Source organism: Microtus ochrogaster, chromosome 7 (assembly GCF_000317375.1).
Source record: "Microtus ochrogaster isolate Prairie Vole_2 chromosome 7, MicOch1.0, whole genome shotgun sequence".
In the NCBI taxonomy this organism is placed as follows: Eukaryota; Metazoa; Chordata; class Mammalia; order Rodentia; family Cricetidae; genus Microtus; species Microtus ochrogaster.
The window spans coordinates 80,901,450-80,925,176 of NC_022014.1; the positions used below are offsets into that span (position 1 = coordinate 80,901,450).

Genomic DNA, 23,727 nt, shown 5'->3' on the forward strand with positions numbered 1-23,727 from the left:
GAGACCAGCCTGGTCTACAAGAGCTAGTTCCAGGACAGGCTCCAAAACCACAGAGAAACCCTGTCTCGAAAAAGAAAAAAAAAAAAAAAAAAAAAGAAGAAGAATTCACCACTGCAGTGAAAAAGAACACGGGGAGAGGGGACAGAAAGGGGAGTGAATGCAGATCAGGATACCAAAAGTATTGCACCCCAAAAGGGGCCGTGAAGTCTGGAGCATTATCGTGTATAAAGCCCACAGAAGTAAACTTGTATTGTGTAGGGGATTCCTGCCATGAGTGGCTGTTGGCGGCTCTTGCTATGAGAACAATACGAATAACCGCGTGGGTGTGCTTGCTCGCTGGTGCGCTGGAGCCCAGCTCCTCCCCACTGAGGGTGGTGTAACTGAAGAGGGGGTCACTGACAATTTGGTAACAGTAAATGGTTTCTGTGTGTGGTGGCTCACACCTGTAATCCCAGACAGAATTTGGGAGGTAGAAGAAAGAGTTTAAGGCCAATCTTGGTACATGAGTCAGATCTCAAAGAACCAAGCAATTAAACAAAGAAATGGAAACAAAAATTGAGGTGCTGGCTGAGTGTGATGGTGCACACCTTTGATTCCAGCACTTGGGAGGCAGCAGCAGCAGGATTCCTGTGAGTTAGAGACCAGTGTGGTCTACATAGTGAGTTCTGGGACAGCCAGGATGCATAGTAGGACTCTGTCTTGAAATTAAAACAACAACAACAGAATCTAAAAAGGGGCTTGCGAGATGGGTAAAGGTGCTTGCTGCCAAGCCTGACAGCCTGAGCTCAATCCCAGGGACCCACAAGGCGGAAGGAGAGCTCTGTCTCCTGCAAGAATCCCTCTCTGTCACCTGTACCGTGTCATCTGCCACCCACCCCCACGCCAGGCACAAAACAAATAAATGTAATGGAAAAAGATTTATTTGTTTGTTGTTTGCTTTTCAAGACAGGGTCTCTCTGTGTAACAACAGCTCTGGCTGTCCTGAAACTCTCTTTGTAGACCAGGCTGGCCTCGAACTCACAGAGATCCGCCTGCCTCTGCTGCCCGAGTGATGGGTTTAAAGGCGTGCCCCACAATCTGGCTAAATTTATTATTATTTTTTTAATCTAGAAAGAAAAGAAAAGGAAGGAAGGAGGTGTGGGAGAGTCCTGCCACCACCGGGATTCCTTCGGCTAACACTCAGGGTGTGTGTGCAGATTTTAGGAGTTAGACAGCCAGGAGTGCCCTGTGCTCACTCACCAGCCAATTGCCACCGTCTGTGTAAGCGTGGGGAGCCCAACTCCTACTGTGCCCATTCCTGTTTTCTCCCCAATGCATCCCTTCTGGTGGGCCAGGTTTCTGCCCCAACTTCCCTTACTGTCCAGCCCCCTCATTACAGAGATGCCAATGTCCTCATTACTCCTTACCCATTGAAGTGACCATGGTAGTGCCATCTTGTCCTGATTCTAGTTTGTCTCTGCCTAGTTACTCCTCAGCCCTCTACACCTCTCAACAGCCACGATTGCCTTGACAGCCCATTTGTGTTGCCAACGTAAGCATACAACCCCTTCACAGAATAAGCACCCGGTTCCCTGTCTAAATGCTATTTTTTGCGGGGAAGAGGAGCTGGGTTCTGTAAACCAATGATCTTATTTAATTTTTAAAATTACATTTTCTCTCTCTCTCTCTCTCTCTCTCTCTCTCTCGCACTTGTGTGTTTTGAAGCAGGATCTCAGATGGCTCAGGCTGGTCTTGAACTCCTTATCCTCCTCTTCTCTACCTCTTGAGACCATCTGAACGTTTATGAGCCTAGGTTCTGGGTTGATGGGATTTGGGTGTCTGGAGAGTTTTTCTAGAGTGGACCAGAAGCCAGGTGTAGGTGTAAGGTGGGGACCGGCCGCCCAAGAGTTTCTCTCCCAGGGGTCTCTCTGAACCTTTCTTGTTGAGACCTCCCAGAGGTGAGCTTTTCCTCCCTTCTGCCCCACCCCGGCGCCACCTCAGGCGCAGCTCCAAGTTCCTGCCACCTGGCAAGGCGCAGCAGGCGCTGAGGGACACCCTGCAGCGAGTCCCCGGCGGCTGACCACGCCCTCCTCCGGCGGCCGGCCACGCCCCCAGGGCCCTGAATGGGGCGGGTCTGTTCGGCTGGTTTTCGGCCATCCGCGGCTCGGCGGCGACGGCGACATGGAGAGCGGGGCCTACGGCGCGGCCAACGCGGGCGGCTCCTTCGACCTGAGGCGCTTCGTGTCTCAGCCTCAGGTGGTGACGCGCATCGTGAGCATGGTGAGTCGGCCAGGGGGGGGATCCGGAGCCGCGCGCCCAGGCCACCAGGCCCCGTGGGCCGCCGGCTTCCGAGCGCGACAGGTGGCTGCGGCCGCACGTCCCAGGCCTGGCGGAGAGCCCGGGCCCCGCACCCCGTCGCGTCTCCGTCCCCTCCAGGCCGTGCGCCCTGTCGCCTGTCCCACTGCGTGGCTCCGGATCTCTTCTCATCCACTCGTCCCGGCCACCCCGGTGCGGGATGTCCCCCGAGGTGCTCTGCGGGGACGGGCCCGTCGCCCTGCTGGCAGTGGGTGGGGCTCCGGGGGCCACGCCACAGCAGGTGGCCTGCATGCCGCGCTTCCCGGCGTGGGGAATTCACCTGGAAGGGACTTTCTGAGGCCACGTGGGGTGCAAGGAGGGGGGTGGCGTGGCGCCCTGAAGTAGGATTTCCTTCCCGCTCAGAGGCTAGCAACAGGCCAGCTAACCAACCCAGCATGGACTCTCTCCCCAGAAGCCGGGCAAGCCCTCTGGTACCAGGCGCGTAAGGCGGGTGTCCCTATCGTGGGACGAAAACACTGAAAGCTGAGGCTTTCGCTGCGGGATTGAGGGTGGGCCTACTGCTCCCAGAGGATCTGGGCCCGGAGTCTTGGAGGTGCCATGGCTCCCCGAGCCTCCCAGCCTAGCGGTGGAGTCCAGTCGACTGTGTCCCGGGTTGTACCCTGTCACTCAGGATGGCAGTGCCAGGAGTCTTGACCCAGACTGTGCGCCCGGTCCTGGAGTTCCGGCTTCATCTCCAGCTGGAGGCGGGGCTTGTGACTTCGGTTCTACAGACCTATAGAGAGCGTTCTGGGAGAATCGGATTGCTCTGGCCCCAGGAGTTTGGAGGCTGCCTCATGCCCACAGACAGCTCCGGCTGCCGGGTTGAGGTGGGCTCTTAGCAGTGGCCTTGAGGTGCGGGAAGGAGGCAAAATGACTAGGACGATTCCAAAGGGGCTGTTTCCCAAACTGGACAGTTTCTGCTGGTGATTTTCCCTCCTCAGACCTGGCTCCTGCGAGAGGTCTAAGCCTGACCCACAAGACCTTTGGCTCTGACCACCCCAAGAACCTTGTTCTGAGGGAACAAGTGTGGGACTGGATTCTAGACTGTGGTTCTCTGGAGGGGAGCAGCCAGCATGCCAAAGGCGGGAGGGTTAGCCAGCAAGGCCTTGTAGGGGGAAGGCTGGCTGGCTGGGGAGTCATTTGCACTAGGGGAGTCTTGGAGGGGCCCGAGCTCTGCTGTTGAAGGATGGTCTGGAAGATGTTGTTTAACGCTATAGAGTTGACTTGGGACAAGGTCTTGGGGTGAGGGTTGGGTGGAACTCTTGTTTTACACCACCTTGTTTAAAGCTCATTCAGATGGGATGTGATCTCAGCACTGTAATCTCAGCACTGAGGGGGCTGAGGCAGGAGGATTGTCATAGGCTTCAGGCCAGCTCAAGCCAGAGTGAGATCTTGTCTTTTTTTGTGTGCGTTTGCGTGTGCGGATGAAGATACATACCATGTGCATGTTTGGTATCCACAGAGGTCAGAAAATGGTCATCTGTCCACCCGGAACTGGAGTTGCAGGTGGTTAGGAGTCCCAGTGTGGGTGCTGAGAACCAAATCCAGGTCCTCTGCAAGAGCAGTTAGTGCTCTTGACTGATGAGCTGGCTCTCCGGTCTGAGACTCTATCTTAAAACAGCCAAAAAGGAGCAGGCGTGGTGGCTCGTGCCTTTAATCACCGCACTCTGCTCTGAAAGCAGAAGCAGATTCTGAGTTCCAGAACAGCCAGGGCCACATAGTGAGACCCTCGCTCAAAACAAACAAAAGCCGGGCCACGGTCATACAGACCTTAATCCTAGCACTTGGGAGGGAGAGGCAGGTGGATCTCTGTGAGTTTGAAGCCAGCCTGGTCTACGTGATGAGTTCCAGGATAGCCAGGGCTGTTACACAGAGAAACCCTGTCTCAAAAAACAAAACAAATAAACACACAAACACCACCAGCAACACGTGGTACACATGCCTTGCATGTATGAGGCCCTAGGTTTGAATTGACAGCAGTGAGGATGGGATAGGGTTGGGGAAACCCAAGCAAGCATGGTAGTACATGACTGTAATCCCAGCATTTGGGAGGTGGAAGCTGGAGGACCAGGAGTCAAGATCATCCCGGGTTACACGGAGTCCAGCCTGGACTAAATGTGACCCCCAACGCCAAACAAACAACCCAAAAACAAACAAAAACTTAACCCAAACAAACAAACAAAAACAGCCTGGCGTTGGTGGCACACACCCTCATCCCAGCGCTGGAGGGAGAGACAGGCGGATCTCAGTGTTTGAGGGGAAGGAGGGTAACCCTTTCCCACAATAGCCCAGTCTACCCTCTGGCCCCTGATAGGGAGGACCTGTGGACACCCTGGCCACAGCCTGCCCATCTCCTCACTCCAGGAGTCCAGAGGGGTTGAAACACTGGTCTCCATATGGGCATCAGTAGAGAGACAAGAGCTAGCTGCTGCCCTGCTAGGATCCTCATCGAGGGCACCGAGAGGGGTCTGTCTGAGCAGGATGTGCCCACCGGTGTCTGCGCCCGCCCACCAGTGCCCTCCCCCCCTCAGGTTCTGGCCTTGATCGTGTTCTCCTGCATCTTCGGTGAGGGCTACAGCAACACTCACGATTCTCAGCAGTTACACTGTGTGTTCAACAAGAACGAGGATGCCTGCCGCTATGGCAGTGCCATTGGGGTGCTGGCCTTCCTGGCATCAGCCTTCTTCCTCGTGGTCGACGCCCTTTTCTCCCAGATAAGCAATGCTACTGATCGCAAGTACCTGGTCGTCGGTGACCTGCTCTTCTCAGGTATGCCTGTGGCACTGGCACGCCAAGGCGTCACAACAAGGGACCTTGGTGCTGTCGGGAGGGGTTGCTGATAGCAGCTCAGGATCATGGACCTCACTTGTGGCTTCTCCCGAGTCCCCTGTACTCTGGGATGGCACCCAAGGCATTCAGACTTCAGAAACCCAAGAGTGTTGGCATAAGGGTGAGGGTGGCATCAGGTTTCTGGACTCATCCATCCTCTTTAGCACTCACCCCTAAGCCCTCACTTCCCTCTGCTTCTGTAGGTTACACAGCACCAAGCCTTGGGAGGCTCCTTCCTTGAGTTCCTTCCTTGAGTCCCTGGGGACAGACGGGATTCCCAGGGGCCCAGGAGACATATTCTGGGGCCCACTCTTCCCTTATTGTCTCCCCAGCTCTCTGGACTTTCCTGTGGTTCGTTGGTTTCTGCTTCCTAACCAACCAGTGGGCAGCCACCAATTCTGAAGACGTGCGGGTGCAAGCGGACTCGGCACGGGCAGCCATCACCTTCAGCTTCTTCTCCATCTTCTCCTGGGTAGGTGTGCTGGGGAGGGCAGCTTCAGAAGTTTCCATGAAGAGCCAGGTCCCCTTGCCCTGCCCACACCTTGCATCTTCCCCTGCAGGGTGTGCTGGCCTCTCTGGCCTACCAACGCTACAAGGTGGGAGTGGATGCCTTCATTCAGAACTATGTGGACCCCACCCCAGACCCCAACACAGCCTACTCCTCCTACCCCAGTGCCTCCGTGGAAAACTACCAGCAGCCACCCTTCACCCAGAACGTGGAGACCACTGAGGGCTACCAGCCTCCCCCTGTGTACTGAGCAGCCATGGGGGCCGCCCCCTCCCCTGGACTTATCTCGAGGTTTGCTGCCAGAACCGCAGCCCCTTGCCGGTTCCAGTTGACAGCCAAAGAGCCCGCGCTGTTCTGTATTCTAGCTGTAGCCAGAGCACACCTGAAGTGCCTGTGCCCGAAGGGGCGCCACCACCAACCCCCAGGACTGGGGATGGCGCCCAGGGCCTTGAATTTGCTTACCCAGTGCCACTGTCAAGCTTTGTGCCCAGCTCTTGTTACTTTTGATAACCCTGAACCCCAACCTCAGCCAGAAGCAGGTGCCCGCTATATGCTGTTTTTGGCATATGCCATTTTCCCCTCAGCTGGAAGTCTGAGCTCAGCTTGTGGCCACAGGAGCCCCAACTATCTTTTTTTTTTCCTCCAAAGACAAGGTTGGGGGTCCATGCACCGATCTCCTTGGAGTGCTGGCCCTACGCTCTCCACTTCCTCACTCAGGTTCACTACCCAGCTTCCTCTCTGCTGTCTTCTGGGTTCACCACTGGGCCAGCTGTCCCTAGGCTGCTTGCCTGACAGCAGTGGAGCAGGCTGGGGACTGGACATCACTTCCTTCTTGCTCCCGCCCCTGGCAGGAGGGAGGAGCTTTGTCTGGCGACAACACCCAGTTTTATGTAAATATCCCCCAGCAGTTATTAGATCCTAGGAGGGCAGGAACCCCTGCACTGAATGTATTGAGACTTGGTGGGGATGGCCCTGCCCTCAGGTTCTGTAGACTAGTCGGGATGTGAAATAAATGTTTTTTTCTCAGTGTGCTGTCCTTGATGGCACCAAAAGCTAGGGATAGAAATACACTTTGATTGATACTGTTTTGAGAAAAGGCCTCAGATTTATGTAGCCAAGGATAAAGCTCTGACCTTCCCCCCAGCACTTGGTTTCAAACCCTGGACTTCATGCTCAGCAACTGAGCTACACTCCAGCTTTTCATAGTATCTGCATAGTCCAGGCTGGCCTCAAAATTTACCCTACTCTGAAGCACCGGCCATGCTTGGCTAGACCAGGGTCTCACTGTGTAGATCTGGCTGTCTGTCCTGGGACTCAGATCCACCTGCCTCTGCCTCCTGAGTGTTGGGAATAAGCTGTAAACCGTCACGTCCAGACAGGACGTGTGCTCTGAGCATGGGGTGGCAGCTTCTTCTGATGGGGTCTCATTCTTCACACTGCCTTCTACTGCACCCTAAAATAGCCAGTGTCAGCGTATAGACTGGTTCTTCTAGATAGCTTGTCCGGGTTCTGCTGCCCCCTCCAGGAGGGTGCCCAGGGCGGGGCTCCTGATTGCCCCTCAAGAGCAGATGTTTCCCATCAGAAGTGAAGGGCACAGTGCAGGAGGTTGGGTCTTGATAAGTTCCTGGGACGTGTCACAGAGCGGACCCATCTCTATCAGGAAGCAGCGTGCCCCTGAGGCAACTCTTGGCTTTTGTGCAATGATGAGGCCATCAGTAGTGGGTTCTGATGGTGTCTTTCAAAATCTGAAGCATAAACTAACAGGGTGTTATGCCAGGCTCTGAGCTGTAGGCCTTCCCTCTAGAGCATGGTCTGAAGCTGGGCACAGCACTAGGGAAGGGACACACGTTCGCGTCTTAGACCCAGGTCTTTGGCCTTCAAGGGAGTTACCACAGCCCACTTTACAAGGCGTGTGATTTTTCTCAGCCCAGATTACAGCGCCTGTTCACAAAACCTGACCCCCCAGAGCCAGCAACAAACACCATCCCCTGGGCTTTCCCTGGTTCCTTTTCCATGTCTGTACTGAAACCAACCACGCAGAAGAAATCCCTGCCCCCAAGTCATACGGGCTCTGACTGCAAGATTCGGGGAAACCCAGGTTAAAGAGAAATAAGCTCTCAAGTAGCAAACTTTAATATTAATTATTTTACACTATAGCATAAGAAGCACAGCTCTAAGAGCCCTGAGTCACAGGGCTGGGGCTCTGAGCAGGGCAAGACCAACGCCACTGTATACTGGCTCTGGGGGCCATTGTGGGAGAGCGCAGGCCAGGCCTTAGCACAAAGGGAGGGCTGGAGCCTTGGTAAGGGACGGGGCTCCGAGAGACTGAAACTCAGCAGTGAAAGCCACCAAGGAGGAAGAAGCCAGCACCACCAATGTCACAACAACCATGTGGCTCTGTCTTCACCTCTGGCTGAATGTCAAGCCCTAAGGACCCTGCTCCCCGCTGAGCTGAAGAACCTCAGCAACCCAGAGGAAGCGACAAGCAGCTGAGCCTGTCCAGAGCAGTGTCTATTGTGAGGCAGTTCCAGCCCCAGGTCCTCTCAGTTGGCAGAGCTGTGCTGTAGGACTTGGTGAGGGGCAAAGAGCTTCCTGACAGCTGAGGCCTCTCCGGGCTGTCCCAGCACCGGGAAGTTCTCTTTGTTGTCTGGTCCGGGGGCCGGCTTCACAGGGGACTTCTTAAAGTAGCACAGGCGGCACACGGAGTGGTACTTGTCTGCGCCGCCTATCACCTCCACCTGGGGACGGGCCATGGAAGGGATGCGTGAGGGTGGGACTGAGCCCTAGCCCGCCCCGATACATGGACAGAAGCATGAGGATACCTCCTTCTCCGTGCCCAGCCTCTTGGTGTAGGCAGCTTCCCGGAAGCACTCCATACACACGGCAGTCAGCTTCACCACGCTCTCGGCCAGGGGCACTAGGTTCAAGATGCTGCCGAAAGCCTACACACAGGACAGCAGGCGCGTTTGGTCATTTGGCCAAGCAGTTCCCTTTCTGCCTGCATTCACGTGCACACGCGTGCAGGGGCCAGAGAGCAGCCTTAGGGGCTGTTCCTCCAGCACCGCCCACCTTGGTTGCTTTTGTTATTTGGAATCGGTTTCTCGCTGGCTTGGAGCTTGCCAGTGAGCCGAGATCTGCCTATTTCTGCCTCCCAGTGGTAGGGTAATAAATGCACACCACCTCGCCTGGCATTTTTTAAAAAGAGGGTTCCAAGGATCAAACGCAGGTCTGCACGCTTTGCAAGACAAGCATGTCACAGCCTGAGCTCTTGCCAGCCCCAACTTCTCCCTTAAACCCTATGATTCAGGATACATCATCCGGATCCTGCTTTTCTAGAAAGCCACACCCTCATGCTCTCAACCTCTTGGCCCGCTCAGAGTACCCACCAGGCAACTATTCTGAACATGCCTGCTTCTGGGGACATCTTGTGGATTGTCCCATGCTCCAGAGCCCTACCTCCCTCCAGGACCCACTGCCAGGCCTGGGTCAGACACCTTACCTTTCTCTGGAAGGTTCCATCTAGTGCTGCCACAATCACTGTCTTGCCTGCATTGGCCATCAGTTCACAGAATTCCACGATGTCAGGGAACTGAAAAAGTTGGAGGAAGTGAGGCAACTACCCTGCGCAGGGGCTTCATGGACACTCTGATGGGCCTGATTAGGCAGGTCAGCCCAGAACTGGAGACCAGGCCACACCACCATTGCCATGAAATGCCCACCTGCATGCCCACTGCTACCCAGTCCCTTTGTATGGCTCAGCAGCATGCTACCCAAGACTTGCCAGCAGACTTTGGCACCCAACAGAGGCCTCTATGAACGGAGAGGCCACAGCTTCCCTCACAGTCCTCTGAAGGAACTGGCCAGTCATGGGTTCCTGCCTTCTCGATCTGTCAGTGAACAAAGCCTGTGCCTAAAGCCCATTTTGACTTATGTTTAAAACAGATTTCCAGGGAGGGCTGGGCAGCTCAGCAGGTAAGAGCACTTGCTACTCCTGTAAAGGACCTGATTCAGTTGCCAGCAGCCATGTGGTCACTCACACCATCTGTCAATTCCAGTTCCAGGAGCCCCATTGCCCTCTTCTGGCCTCTATGGGCACAGCATACAGCGCATTAAAGAAAAAAAAATCTGCCCTTTGCCGGGCAGTGGTGGCACATTCCTTTAATCCCAGTACTCAAGAGGCAGAGACAGGCTGAGTTCAAGACCAGCCTGGTCTACAGAGCAAGTTCCCTGTCCTAGCTGGGAAAACACAAAGAAACCCTGTCTCAGAGAGAGAGGGGGGGGGGAGGGAATGGTTCTTCGCAACGGGAAGCAAGAGGCATGTGTGCAGTTTACCCAACTTGCTCCTGACACAGCTGTAGGTGGCCCTTGTCCTGTTCCCAACACCTGATCTTGCTGTCTCTCCTGTTCAAGCTATGTAGACCAGGCTACCCTTGAACTCAGAGATCTACTTGCCTCTGCCTCTCAAGATTGAAGGCATATGCTACCATGCCTGCCTTTTCTACCTTGTGTTTGAGACAGGGTCTCTCACTGAATTGAGAGCTCAACGATTCAGCTAGGCTGGCTGGACAGCACCTGCCTGACCCTGCCTCCCTAATACTAGGATTTTGGACACTTGGCTATAACCAGTGTTTTACAGGGGGCTAGGACCTGTGCCTTATCAACCAAATTCTCTCCCCATCCTTTTTTTTTTTTTTATTAATTGTTACTGTGTAGCTCAGGCTAGCCTCAGCCTTCTAAGTGCTGCCACGGTGCCTGGTTCTTCAGACCCTACTTTTGACCTCCCCCACCCCACCCCCGCCGCGTCTTCCTCCTCCTTAGTCCCTCCCGGTTGTAGTTCAACAACACAGGCGAGCTGGAAGTTCCAGTTTTGTCTCCAGAGCCTAGAATGCCACAGCTGAAGGGCAGGGACTTGGAATGGATGTGATTGGTCCCCGGACCTAGCTATTCCCACAATAGTCACAGCATGTGACACAGGCTGCTCTATAAAAACATGCTTATAATTAGAAGCATCCAGGCCGGGCTGGCACTCACATGGGCTGAATATAATCTCCTGGGCCAACATCAGGCAAGGTACCCTAGCCACCATGGGTAAAGACCCCTCCCCAGTCACATCTGAGCATCAACAAAACACAGCTCAGTTTCTGCCAAAGGGAACCAGTCAGGAGGTACCACCCTCTTTCCAGGCCCCTCCCACCACTAAGGGAGCAGGTTCCTGAAGTTTCCTGGTCCTCCTGGTCCAAAGGACCCAAGGGAGCCTTGTCCCCTCTAGAGTCCCCCTGTTCCGTGACTACTGTTTGCCCTGCGGCAGGTTTCAGTGGTCTCTGGTTCAAAGATGCTGTTGTGGAAACTTCCTTTTCCTAGCGTGTGCCTGTCGTTGCTTGTATCAAACAGAAACTAAACACAAAGTTCTTAAGGACGCGTAGCTTCTACTCTTGCCAAGAAGCCTGTGGGACTTGGCCCTGGCGAATGAACACATGGGAGGTTCTATATTCTCAGCTGTGACTTCAATGGCCTTAGACAACCCTCCACCCACTGTCCAAGGCAAGGACACAGAAGGAATGGGGAGATCCTGAATTCTGTAATGAGCAGGGCCCTGGCAGCTGGGGGTAGAATGGAATAGCTGTGGTATTTATATATAGCGTGCACAAAGAACACTCACTGAAGCCCATCATGAGGTCCAGGCTCTAATCCCAGCACTCAGGAGGCTGAGTCTAATCCAGCCTGGACCACAAGGCCCCATCTCCAAATTCAATGCATCAGGCTGGAGAGATGGCTCAGTGGTTAAGAGTACTGGCTGTTCTTCCTGAAGTTCCAAGTTCAAATTCCCCCAACCACATGGTGACTCAGAAGTCATCTGTAAAGGGTTCTGATGCCCTCTTCTGGCACGTAGGCATATATACAGATAGAGCTCTCATGCATAAAATACATATATAAATAAATAAATCTTTAAAAAAAAGCAAAGTATCCACTACATTAATTTTTTCTTAATCCTAAGTGGGGGGAGCACATAAATAAATCTCTCTTATAGGTTAAGAAGGGAACAGACTGGGGTAATTGGTACACTGGGGCCAGACCAGAGCCTCTGGGAACACCAGGAGAGCGGAGCTAATTGCAGGTTACTGCAGCAGGCCTGAGGGGAGCGGCCGTACCCTGTCCTGACTCTCAGGAAATGTCTGCAAGGCTGTGCTTCAGGGTTTCCCTCTGAGGACAATAGCAGATCTGGCATGTCCAGGTGATGGACTGATGCCAACCGCTGGGCATGCAGCTCACGGTGGGATGAACTCAGAGCTGTCCTGGAGCATGGGGAGGGAGGGCTGGTACAGGGGAGCATCGCAGCCAGAGCTGCCACACTCTGAGGTGGGGAGCGGGGGTGTACAGGGAGCAGACTGGGACCCCCACCCCCCAGTCAGCCTGGCCTCCTCCACAGTAGGATGTGAGAGTAGCAGGCAGCCAGAGAGCCACAGCAAAGTCTAGCCTGCAGAACATCCATTCAGCTTTGTGAGCGAGCCTTCAGGAGCCACAGGACAGGGAGAAATTATTTTCTACTGAGTAGTTTATTATGTCACCTGGTTGCATGCTAGGGAGGTACATTCCATCTCTATTTGACAACTATTTAAAAAATGCTAAGTTATGTGTGTCTATGTGAGGGCACATGCGTGTGTACGTGCATGCAGGTGCCCACATAGGTCAGGAGTCTCAGATCCTCTGGGCTAGAGTTATAAGCAGACAGCTGTCCAGGGTGCCTGCTGGGAACCAAACTTAGGTCACCTGCAAAGCCAGCAAGTGATCTCAATGACTGAGTGACTGAGGCTTCTCTCTGGCCCATTTATCTGTCTACACATGATTGTGTGTGTGTGTGGGGTCATCTCACGTGTGCCTTAGCCCATGTGTGACAGGACAGCTCTGTGGAGGTGGTTCTCTGCTTTTACCGTTTCGTGGGTTCCAGGGACTCAGGCCTCCAGGCTTATGCTGCAAGCTCCTTTTCCCATTGAGCCACTCCTTTCCCCACTGAGCCGATTTTAGATTATTTCAGACAAGGTCTTATCCTGTAGCTGAGGCTGGCCTTGAACTCCTGATCCTCTTCCTGCCTTAGTCTTCCAACACAGGAGACTCTACAGCACCCCTTACCCGCCAACGAGTATTTCTGAAACCATCGAGGGTGTTGAGTTTTGGAGTCAAGCGCACATTTGTTAAGCCTCGACTGTAGCCAGACCTTTTTGGTTTACAGGCCTCCACGAAGCCCAGGCTGACCTCAAACTGGTTATATAGCCAAGGATACTGTGAACTGATCCCTATGCCTTTCTCTGGTGCTAGAATTGTAGGCTTGTTAGCACGCCCCGTCATGCAGCAGGATGACTGGGGACGGAAGCCAGGGCCTTAAGCACGCTGGAACATCCTCAGCCCCGCTCAGGCGTTCAGACAGGGACTTCTAGTCCAAACTTTCAAAGCCTGGGAGGGAAATTAAGACCACAAAAGACAACTCCCACCCCCGTCAGAGGATACCCTGGAAAACAAACAAACATGGATGCAGTTGGCCAGAAAGAAGTAGAGCAAGATCTTTTAGAAATAAAAACCACACAGACAAACCCCCCAACCCAGCCAAGGCCGGTGTTAATGGACTGGAGGCCCAGCCACTGCAGAGGTCAAGCCAGAGAGGATGGAGCTCTCCCCCAGCTCTATCCCAAGCCTTTCTGGGAGAAGATACTCTACTTGGCACATGGTCAAGGGAATTCACACATCAGCAAGGACATGCTAGACTCCCGACTTTCCCAAAGATGAAAGAGAAACTTCAGAATCGGGGAAGGAGTCAGGGGTGTGGATATGAGTTACGCTTTGAAGCTTGAGCTCACTTACAAACTGCCCTTCGTCAATGCCAATGACAGCCACACCCAGGGCCTCCTGGGCCACATCCCGGAGCAGGCAGGCCGGCAGTGCGTCCATGGTGTTCCTGGGAAGAGAAGGGCCAGAGGATGAGCAAGGCCAGCAGCAGAGCATCCCTAAGCCCCAGATGCAGGGGAGAGGGTGCTACCGTGGCCTGGCAGAGTAACCTGTGGTGTTGTTTCTATGGGGGAGGGGCGGGGAACCACTTAATACAGGCTATCTCCCTTAACTGGAAGGAAATTAACAGCCAAGCTCAACAAAAATTCCAAAGTTTTCTTTGGAGATACAGGTGGGATTTCAATGCTTATCTTTTTAAAAAAAAGAAATAAATCTCTTCTTTGGTTAGAACGGGAAACAGGATGCAAAGGCAAACTGGTCATCAGGAGCCTGACCTAGGTTGTAGGGTGACTCACCAAGAGTGAAAAGAAGGCCATGCAAGGCCATGCCCAAGGAGTCCGGCTGGGCCTCTGCCAACAGGAGGGCACTAAGCAAGCCAGTGCCACGAGACTCTAACCCATGGCCTAAACTGTGTGCGGTAATGCATCCACCCCTGCAACTGAAGCACTCAGGAGCTCGGGAGGCCTGGGCAAGTGAGTTCCAGATCAGCCTGGTCTACGAAATGTTTCAGCAGCAACAACAACAAACCCTGAACCCAAAACAAAACCTTAAAAACTAATCCTCCAGGGAACCAGGTATGTGTGCTGCAGAAGCCCCCAACTACCGAGCCACAACTCCAGCTAAGGTCTTTAGGAGGGACAGTCCCCAGGGTCCACAATACACTGAGCAGCAAAAACTGGTTTTATTTATTTAAAATTCAAAACAAACTGGGATATCACCGACCTATATCATTGACACGGTAAGATGTAATTTAAAATTTTAGGGAGATTCTGGACTACAGCCCAGTGGTGGAGCACCTGGTAGCTCACGCCTAGAGTTCTGTTGTCAGTGCCAAAAGGTATTTGAGATATTTGGACACTCTGTAGACCAGGCTGCCCTCAAACACAGAGAGATCAGCCTACCTCTGTCCACTAAGGGCTGCGATTAAAGGTGTGCAGCACACCTGGCAAAAGTTTAAGATTTTAGTTATGTTTGTTAGTGTTTCTCCTGCATTTATGCCTGTGTATCAGGGGCACACCTGGTGAAGAGGGTGTAGGTTCCCTTGGAACTGGAGCCACCCTGTGGGTGCCAGGAACTGAACCGGGGTCCTTGGCAAGAGTAAGTGCCCTTAACCACTGAGATGTCTATCTCTCTGGTCCCACAAGAGAGCCCAGCACACAGGAAAGCTGTAACAGGTTTGTGTGTTAGCCTATGAACAGCAACTAGACAAGAAGTGTCCTGGTCTCAGTGTCCGGAATGGTGGGCGAGCTTGGAAGCCAGACAGCAGAGTGGCCCCCCCCATCCTCCATCCATTCATTGCCCTCCACAGATTAAAGGACTCTCCGCATCACATGATCACCTGCTGACAGAGCTTACAGGCCTTGCGGCAGACCGCTTCCCGTCAAGGAAGAACCCACCCAGGCCTCAGAGAGCCAGTTTGGAAATGCTCCAGAATGCCTTTAAAGGACACTGGGAACCCACCCTCGCTGTCCGCTAGCTTTCTAAGGAGAGGAATGCTGGGCTGTGTCCAATGCTTGCCCTCTTCCCTGTGTCTACCTCACTTTCAAAACAAATGCAGAAAAAGCTGTTTCCCCAAACACAGACAAGCACTGTGCAGTGGCAGGCATACAGATTTAAACAACTTCTGGCCTCAGTTACAACCTCACAATCTTCAAGATCTGGGAAACTGGGCGTGGCAGAATTTGTCTACAATCCTAGTATTGGGGGGGGGGGGCTGGATGTGTGTAATTCCAGGAAGAGGAGGAAGGGTCACAAGTTAAAAGGCCCACCTAGGCTGCATAATGAGACAATGTCTCAATAAACAGATTGGAGAGAGGGCTCAGTAGTTAAGAGTATTTGTTTTCCTTGCAGATGGCCTAGGCTCAATCCCTGGCACCCACATGGCGGCTCACAACCATCTATAACTCCTGTCCCAAGGAATCTGATGCCCTTTTCTGACCTCCTTCGGGCATCAGGCAAGCAAGCGGAATGCAAACTTCGTGCAAGCAAAACTCCTACACACAAACAAGATAAAAAGGTTTTAAAACTAGCAGAGTAGGGATGGCCCACGCCTTTAATCCCACACTCGGGGGCAGGGGCAGAGGCAGAGGCAGGTGGGATCTCTGTGAATTTGAGGCCGGCCTGGTCTACAGAGTGAATTCCAGGACAGCCAGAGCTATACAGAAAAACCTGTTTCAAAAAACCAAAGAGCATTTTTAAAAGCAAACAAATCAAAAACGGGTTTGAGATGTCTCAAGGGTAAAGGGCTTGCTATGAAAGCATGAAGTCCAGGCGTGTTGGTGCACGCCTTTAATCCCAGCATTAGGGAGGCGGAGGCAGGCGGATCTCTGTGAGTTCTAGGACAGCCAGGGCTCTGTAGAGAGATCCTGCCTCAGAAAAACAAAACTCCAAACAAACAAAGCCCGACCAACCTTTGTGAGTTTGAAACTCACAAAGCTGAGTGAAAAGAAGGTGAAGACCTGTCCTGAGGCTGTCCTGAGCACTCTGCTGTGCTCCCTCCTCCCCCAGTAGAGCAGACCAGAGGACGGCAATGAACTGCCTGGGTCACCCACCCCCGTGCTTTCTGGGATACTCATCCCATCCTGTGTGGTAGACACCGTGGTCACACACACGAGGAAGTAAAGATCACAGCATAGAGCCTGGTGGAAGCATGGCTTGAATTCCAGCCCCAGTTCCAAGTCCTGGACATTCCACTTCCTGTTCTGCTTCAGAAACCTGCCCTACAAGAGGCTGCTCAACCTCGGCCCAGCCTACAGCAACCCTGGCCTGCAGCTCCAGCCTCGTGGTCAGCGTTGGCTCTGGGGTGAGCCCAGGACACTCAGCAAAGAGTGTCTCAGAACACCAATCCCCAGGCTCGCCACCACTTTATGCGGCTCCCACCCACCCTTCGGCTGCAAAAGGTAGTGTCCAGTGTTCTGACATACAGTTCTTAGTGGGGATGGACACCCGATGGCAGGGAGCCAACTAGAGAGAAAATTCTGTGAGGTCAATCATGAGGGCTGCAGGGCGCAGCGTCTACCCAAGTGGAAACCAGGTTCTCCCTGCACAATGTTCATTTGGGCACTGGTCATTCTCAATTCTCGTCCCCCTGTCCCTTAGAGGCCGGTATCATCCCATCCCTAAGAAGGTTCTGGAAAAGCTCCCTCCCCCCCATACATCTGACAGAATGTCCCATGCCTTAGGGGTTTCCGCAGCACGGGATGGGACTGACCGGTCATGCGTACAGAAGCTGCTGCTGTAGCGGGTGTCTTTGGCATACTTGATGACCAGGCATTTATTCTGGGCAATCTGGAAGCGCCGGACGCGTCTCATCAGCTCCGTGCTGCAAGCGGTACCAGGGCAGGTGAGGCCCATGCGAAAGGCGATTTGCTACCACCACCTAGTAAGGCCACCCCGACCCTTACCCGCTAGCCCGGACTTACCCCCAGCTGTTCTGAACAAACTTAACATTGTTTTATGAATGAACTTCACAGAGGTTTTTCAAAGAAACGCCAAAGCGCTTGCCTCTGGGCCTACCCTCCGAGCAAGGGACAAAACTCAGGTGACACCAGGCCATTCAAGAACAGTGGGGGTGTCTGGTATGGTGGGCACCCCTGAGGCAGGGGGATCTCAGAGTTCGAGGGCCAGCCTGGTTTATAGCGCGAGCCCCAGGCCAGTCAGGGTCATAGAAAAATGTTGAGTCAAAAACAAAAAAAATACCCAAAAAACTAAAACCAAGAAACTGCGAGCAGTGGCGGACTTACTCCAGGTGGGGCTCCCAGAGGAGGGACCCTCATCTCAGAGCAAACTGGGCTCCGTGGCTTCAGGAGAGCTCACAGGGGAGGGGGTGAATGCGGAAACTGGCGGAAAGGGGGTCCAGGCTCCTCCCAGCCACCACCGCGGTCACACTGGGTTGTCCAGCGGGATTTTGGGGATGTGGGCTGGGGGTCTCTATGGTACCCCAATGTGATTCGCCTCAGCAAGGACAGAAGAAGCCCCGGAAAAGGGGCTGTGGCTTGGGCGGGAAGGAGGCAGACATCCAGGAATTTGGGCGGGAAGGCGAGCACAGAGGTTGGGCGGCGGAGTTTGCGGCCAAGTCAGGTCCGTAGGAGGGGAGGCGAGAGAGAAGAGCCAGGGTCTGCAGACAGGGGGAGGCCCATCCGCCCCGGAGGCCCATGCAGTACCTTTTTCCTGAGAACATGGGCCCGAGGATCACCTAGGAGAGAAGTCATCTTAGGGGGTCCCTGCTCGCGTACACCCGGGCCAGCCACCAGCCACTACCCCGACCCCCACATACCCAACCGGACCCCGTACCTGGATCTGCCCCCGGGTCTTGCTGGGGGAGACGGGCAGTACGGTGGGCAGATTGATGTAATTCATGGCAGCTGTGCAAGCAACCCTTAGCTTCTGGGGTCCGAGAATGGGAAATGTCCACCAGTTCCCGCCTTCCTTTAAAAATGAATGAGTCGACCAATCGCAGCCGAGGGTAGGAGCTTGGCGAAGCCAAGGCGCATGTAGCCCCGCCCCCTCTCTTTTAGTCAGGGCGTCGCGAGGAGCTTGGAGCTTTCGGCACTCACCCGGCTATGGCAGCCCCTGTGCTTTCCGCGGGCCAGGCGACCTGGAAGACCCTGTCTGCAGAGGTAGGTGATGAACAGCCGCCCAGAACCCGGACTGGTGCCCACCTATCAGATTTGCAAGGCTTGAGCGCCAGATTTCTTCATTTTCTCCTATCAGGGCAGGTTTAGCCTGTTAACCTGGGTTAGAAGACAAGATAGCGAAAACTAAATTCAGTCCTGCAGAACTAAGGCACTGAGGGTTTGAACCTTATTCTGAGGTTGTGCAATGTGGGTCTATGTTTATGTAACCAGTCTGGAAGATGTTAAAAATTGGGGGTCCTTACTGTGAGTCGCTAGCAAGGCAGGCATCTTCAGGGACAGACAGTATTAAGCGTCTTCAGAATATTCCTTTAATTTCAGACAAAAGTCTTTGTGGCTCACTTAGCATGCCTAGAAGCTTTTTTATTTTTTATTTTTTTTTTAAGATTTATTTACCGGGCGATGGTAGCTCACACCTTTAATCCCAGCACTCCGGAGGCAGAGGCAGGCGAATCTCTGTGAGTTCGAGACCAGCCTGGTCTACAAGAGCTAGTTCCAGGATAGGCTCCAAAGCCACAGAGAAACCCTGTCTCGAAAAACCAAAAAAAAAAAAAAGATTTATTTATTTATTATGAATACAATACTCTGCCTGCATGTGTACCTACACCCCAGAAGAGGGCACCTATCTAATTGTAGATGGTTATGAGCCACCATATGGTTTCTGGGAATTGAACTCAGGACCTCTGGAAGAAGAGTCAGTCCTCTTAACTGCTGAGCCATCTCTCCGGCCACTAGAAGCGTTCTTTGCACTGTGTTTGTGTTTGGTTACCCTGGATTATTGCAAGAGTTACTAATTGCATACACAAAACATGATGGCACATTTTGGCATTCGATAATTCCTACTCCGTTATGATTTATTGACTGGTTAGCGTGTATTATTTAAACAAAGTTTTTGTTTGGGTCACAGTTGTCTCAGAATCTGTTGAAAGTTAGGGACACTGTTGCCCTTCTCACAACTATCTGTCAGCCCCGTGGTGCCCACACCTTTGATCCCAGGCAGAGGCAGATTAATCTCTATGTTGGAGGTCAACCTGGTCTACAAAGCAAGTTCCAGGACAACCAGGGATACACAGAAATCCTGTCTTGAAAAAACAAAACAGTCGGGTGGTGGTGGCGCACACTGTTAATCCCAGCACTGGAGAGGCAGTGAGGCGGGCAGGATCTCAGTGAATTCAAGGACAGCCTGGACCACAGAGCAAGATCCAGGGGCACGCAGATAAACCCTGTCTCGAAAACAAACATACAAACAAACAAAAAGAAAACAAAAAACAAAACAAACAGATAAATAGTATTAGTCATAAATACTAGTAGTAAAAATGACAGCAAGGGGCTAGAGAGATACTCAGTATGCCCTGCTCTTCCTGAGGACCTGAGTCAGACTTCCAGCATCCACATCAGATGGCTCACAACTTCCAGCTCCAGGAGGCTGCTCTGAGAAACCTGCAGTCATGTACACATACCGCACACACACACACACACACACACACACACACACATATATACACCCACAAATACACTGATTTAAAAATTAAAAAAAAAGATTTTGGCATGTGGGTATAATCTCACACTTGGGAGGCCGAGTCAGAAGATAGGAGTTCAAGGCCAGCTCCAGCTACATATAAAGATGATAACAGTTGGGGTGCCAAGTGGAGCCCTAACATCCAACGGGTATCGACCTGAATGAGAGGGTTCTACAGCTCAGAAGACCTCTGACCATGAGTGCCACTCAACAGGAGGAGGCCACTGTGTTTGAGTGGTCAATGTTATTTCTCTTATCCTATACCTTCTCCCTCTTAGCCCTGTAACGGGGTGCTGATCCCCGTTATGCCGATGAGGATACCGAGACTAGAGACAGCCAGTAAGCAATGAAAGCTGACGAGGGTCAGCCCCAGCACACTGTCTTCCAGACAGAGCCCCATGCTGTTGGCTCAGGGCGCTTTAGCTGTGATCGGTCTCCCCCTTACTCCCTGTGTTAACTCATGGTGCCGCCACTGATCCACATCCCTTCTCTTTACTATTTGTAGGCCAGGTCCTGGCTGCCCAGGAACTTGCTAGTTGTAGGCTATCCTCAGAGTTGCATTGCTCCTCCTGCCTCTGCCTACACAGTGCTGGGATTACAGGTGAGCATCACCATGCCCCGGCTGCCTAGCCCTCCACCGTGGTCCCCCAGCTGCCTAGCCTCCCCACACCCCATGTTTTAGCCATCTGGCTGGTTAGTTATTTGCAAACTGACCTTTGGTTTCTTCTCTCCCACTCACCTCTGTCCCTGTGACCCTGTGTCTACCTGTGATCAGAACACTGTCCTCCCAGGAAAATGGAGTCGCGCCATTTGACCCCAGAACCAATGGCCACGGAGCTGCTTGGCCTCCTGTGGTCTCAGTTTCTGCAGGACTGTGCCGCTCCCCAGTGTTGTTAACTGAACACCTTTATAGACCTCATCTCTCATTAAGGCTGTTAGCTGGCTAAAGGCATGGCTGCCTTCGGGGTGCCCCTTTATCATGAACCTAAGGGCACCTTAGGTGCTCCTCTGAAATACCTAATTGGGGACAGCAGGTGGAGGGTGTGGGGAGTGGAAGTTGAAAAGACTTGAAGAGCCAGGCGGTGGTGGCGCACGGCTTTAATCCCAGCCCTCTGGAGGCAGAGGCAGGCGAATCTCTGTGAGTTCGAGGCCAACCTGGTCTACTGGAGCAAGTTCCAAGACAGGCTCCAAAGCTACAGAGAAACCTTGTCTTGAAAAACCAAAAAACGAAAAGAAAAGACTTGGAGGAAGCTGAGCATATTGCAGAGGATCTTTTCAGGGCAGAAAAGCTGCCCGGCTGAGAGTGGGCGTCTCACGAGCCCTGTCTTGCCCACAGGAGCTGGAGAAGCAGTACTCCCCCAGCAGGTGGGTCGTCCGGATGAAAGCAGAGGATGTTGTCAACGCCTTCGTGGAGACTGGAATCCAGGGTACTGCGGGACCCCTCTGCGGATACTGAGCACTGAGGGACACTTCCCTTATACCAGCCCCCTCTGCTGGGGCAGGAGGTGGGGACAGAGCTGGAGGCAGAGAGGCCTGGGTGAGGGCGACACAGCCTCCTCTCCCTCCTGGTTGGCAAGGGCTTCCAGGCTCTAAAGCAGAGGTTCTCAACTTGTGGGTCATGAACAGGGGTTACCTAAGATCATTGGAAATATTGAATATTTATGTTATAGCTCATAATAGATGGTAGCAAGATGACGGTTATCGTTGGACTCTAGCATCCAAACACCGAGGAGGAGTCGCCCCCAAAGACCACCTCACACACCACAGCCGATGCAAAAGCATGAGGATTTTATTGATTCTGTCATGACAGGGTCCCCCAGCATTCGGGAAGCCGAGAGACCTCGAATATGATGGCATAGGCTACTTTTAAAGGAGAAGGCCACAGAAACAAGGGGGGTAGTTCTTTGACTATTATGATTGGCTTATTCAAAAGGGCTATTACTAATAATTGGCTGGAGAGTGGTTGCCAGATCAGATGAGGTAAGAGGTCATTTTGACCCTGTTTCCCAGGGGACTGAATCAAAACATACGTATATGGGTAATTGTTCAGGAACTGAGTACGTGCAGGTGTAGCTGTTAAGTCCTTGGTTCCCAGGGGAGGAGGGGAAGCACTATGGCTTCAGAATTGTCTTAAAGTCTTACATTATGAAGTAGCAATGAAAGGATTTCATGGAAGTGTGTTAAAGGGTTGCAGCCCTCGGAAGGCCGAGAGCTCTGCTCTACAAGGCTGGGTTAGGCTTGGCACAGAAATGGAAGCTGAAAAGAGGGAAAAAAGCAAGCTATTGTTGCTATTTTTTAAATTTTCTTCTTCTTTTTTTTTTTTTTTTTTTTTGGTTTTGTTCTTCAAGACCAAGTTTGAACCCTGTGTAGCAACCCTGACTGTCCTGGAACTCTCTCTATGGACCAGGCTGACCTCAAACTCAGAGGTCCTCCTGCCTCGGCCTTCCAAGTGCTGGGATTAAAGGCGTGCTCCACCACCAACCAGCAGTTTTTAATTTGATTGTTTTATTTTCTTTGAGACAGGGTCTTTCTGTGTAGCCTAGGTTGGCCTTCAATATACTATGTAACCCAGGCTGGCCTTGAACTTGGCCTCCTGAGTGCTGGGTTGCAGGTGCCAATCACTATGCCCAGGTCATATCGTTGCTCTGTACAGAAAGCAGCGGGGGTGCTGGAGGAAGACTGGTGGGTAGGACTCTTGCCCAGCGTGCACAGAGCCCGGGGTTCAATTCTCAGTGGGACATGAACCTGCATGGCCATGCATGCCTGTGGTTCTAGCACAGGAGGCCGGCAGAGGTTCAAGGCTATCCTCAGTGCCATAGAGAATTCCAGGCCAGACTGGGATAAGGAGACCATGTCTAGGAAGATGGGAAGGAAGAGAGAGGGGAGGAAGGAAAGGAAACTGAACTTTGGTTTCCTTTAGAGCAATCCGAGTTTGGGGCCTGTGCTTGTGAGGTCTTCCTCTGCCCCAGAGTGCTGTGGTGCTGAGGAGCTGGAGGGCAGAGGCCGCTAGCTGTCTCTCTGCTCAGATGGAGAACTGGAATGTGGAGGCCGCTAGCTGTCCACTCAGAGGGGAACTTGGATGTGGGGGCCGCTAGCTGTTCGCTCAAACGGGGAACTGGATGCTGGCCGACTGCCTGGTCTCAGAACCCTGCCCTGGGCAGTTTCCTCAATGGAAATAACCGGGGCAGGATCAGGCTTTGGGGGTTCAATCCACATGTTCTCTCTTGTCCTTTTAGTGTGGGTTGGAGCTGTTTCCTGGGTTGGGCTCTGAAGGGTCCTCGCTGTGGCCGGCTCAGTTAATAAATGGGGTTAGAGCAAATCCATTTGCTGTCTTGTCTAGAGGGGTAAAAAGGCCAGCAGAGGTGGAGGAAGGACATCACCAGCCAAAGGTCAGAGTTCAGAGTAGCCAGTGCTTGCACACAGGCCTCTGTGGTCAGCTGTCAAGAGATGCTAGCAGGGCTACCCTGGTGGTGCACACCCTTAATTCCAGCACGCCAGGCAGATCTCTGTGAGTGCAAGGCCAGTGTGGTCTGGGTCGTGAGTTCAAGGCCAGCTAGGGCTATACAGTGAGCCCTGTCCTAGCAGGGCTTGGGTTTCAGTTTTGTTTCCTCTTTTGCCCTCTTTGTGCTTCCAAGACAAGCACATTTACCACCTGAGCCAGTCCCTAGGCCCTGGCATTTTTTAAAATGTCTTTTTCAAAAAAGGATTATTTATTATTATTATTATTATTATTTTGGTTTTTCGACACAGAGTTTGCATAACATCTCTGGCTGTCCTAGAACTCCCTTTGTAGACCAAGCTAGCCTCGAATGCACAGAGATCAAAGGCATGCACCACCACTGTAGGGTGCATTTGTTTTGAGTGTATATATGTGGGCACAAGTACCATGTGGAGGTCAGAGGGCA

General features: G+C 52.8%; 3 protein-coding genes across 4 annotated transcripts in view; 2 read left to right on the top strand and 1 right to left on the bottom strand.

The window, feature by feature from the left end:
* The first annotated feature begins 2,119 nt into the window (after nucleotides 1-2,119).
* Syngr2 (synaptogyrin 2) lies at nucleotides 2,120-6,698 on the top strand. Of its 2 annotated transcripts, XM_005350800.2 has the most exons (4): nucleotides 2,120-2,259; nucleotides 4,866-5,103; nucleotides 5,496-5,635; nucleotides 5,724-6,698. In XM_005350800.2, exons 1-4 carry the CDS (start codon nucleotides 2,161-2,163, stop codon nucleotides 5,919-5,921), a joined length of 675 nt encoding a protein of 224 aa, XP_005350857.1. In that variant the 5' UTR covers nucleotides 2,120-2,160; the 3' UTR covers nucleotides 5,922-6,698. The 2 variants fall into 2 exon arrangements, with proteins under 2 accessions (XP_005350857.1, XP_026636760.1); XM_026780959.1 differs by lacking the exon at nucleotides 5,496-5,635.
* A 77-nt stretch (nucleotides 6,699-6,775) lies between these two features.
* Tk1 (thymidine kinase 1) lies at nucleotides 6,776-18,054 on the bottom strand. Its single transcript, XM_005350801.2, has 7 exons — nucleotides 17,963-18,054; nucleotides 17,833-17,864; nucleotides 16,881-16,991; nucleotides 13,526-13,619; nucleotides 9,171-9,260; nucleotides 8,494-8,613; nucleotides 6,776-8,409 (listed from the first exon to the last, which is right to left on the bottom strand). Exons 1-7 carry the CDS (start codon nucleotides 18,026-18,028, stop codon nucleotides 8,215-8,217), a joined length of 708 nt encoding a protein of 235 aa, XP_005350858.1. The 5' UTR covers nucleotides 18,029-18,054; the 3' UTR covers nucleotides 6,776-8,214.
* Nucleotides 18,055-18,203: 149 nt separating this feature from the next.
* The window catches only part of Afmid (arylformamidase), a 20,147-nt gene continuing 14,623 nt past the window's right edge, over nucleotides 18,204-23,727 (top strand). The window contains exons 1-2 of the mRNA XM_005350802.2: nucleotides 18,204-18,288; nucleotides 21,159-21,249. Of these exons, the coding sequence (XP_005350859.1) occupies nucleotides 18,232-18,288; nucleotides 21,159-21,249 (148 nt within the window). The 5' untranslated portion in view covers nucleotides 18,204-18,231. The remainder of the gene's footprint in view (nucleotides 18,289-21,158; nucleotides 21,250-23,727) is intronic.

Excerpts from the sequence above, each read along its gene's own strand:
- Tk1 (XM_005350801.2), bottom strand. The coding sequence starts at position 18,028 with ATGAATTACATCAATCTGCCCACCGTACTGCCCGTCTCCCCCAGCAAG. Across the intron at positions 17,865-17,962 it reads AGACCCGGGGGCAGATCCAG|GTGATCCTCGGGCCCATGTT; the intron begins GTACGGGGTCCG and ends CTTCTCTCCTAG. Across the intron at positions 8,410-8,493 it reads GGCTGGGCACGGAGAAGGAG|GTGGAGGTGATAGGCGGCGC; the intron begins GTATCCTCATGC and ends GCCCGTCCCCAG.
- Syngr2 (XM_005350800.2), top strand. The coding sequence starts at position 2,161 with ATGGAGAGCGGGGCCTACGGCGCGGCCAACGCGGGCGGCTCCTTCGAC. Across the intron at positions 5,104-5,495 it reads CGGTGACCTGCTCTTCTCAG|CTCTCTGGACTTTCCTGTGG; the intron begins GTATGCCTGTGG and ends TTGTCTCCCCAG. Across the intron at positions 5,636-5,723 it reads TCTTCTCCATCTTCTCCTGG|GGTGTGCTGGCCTCTCTGGC; the intron begins GTAGGTGTGCTG and ends CTTCCCCTGCAG.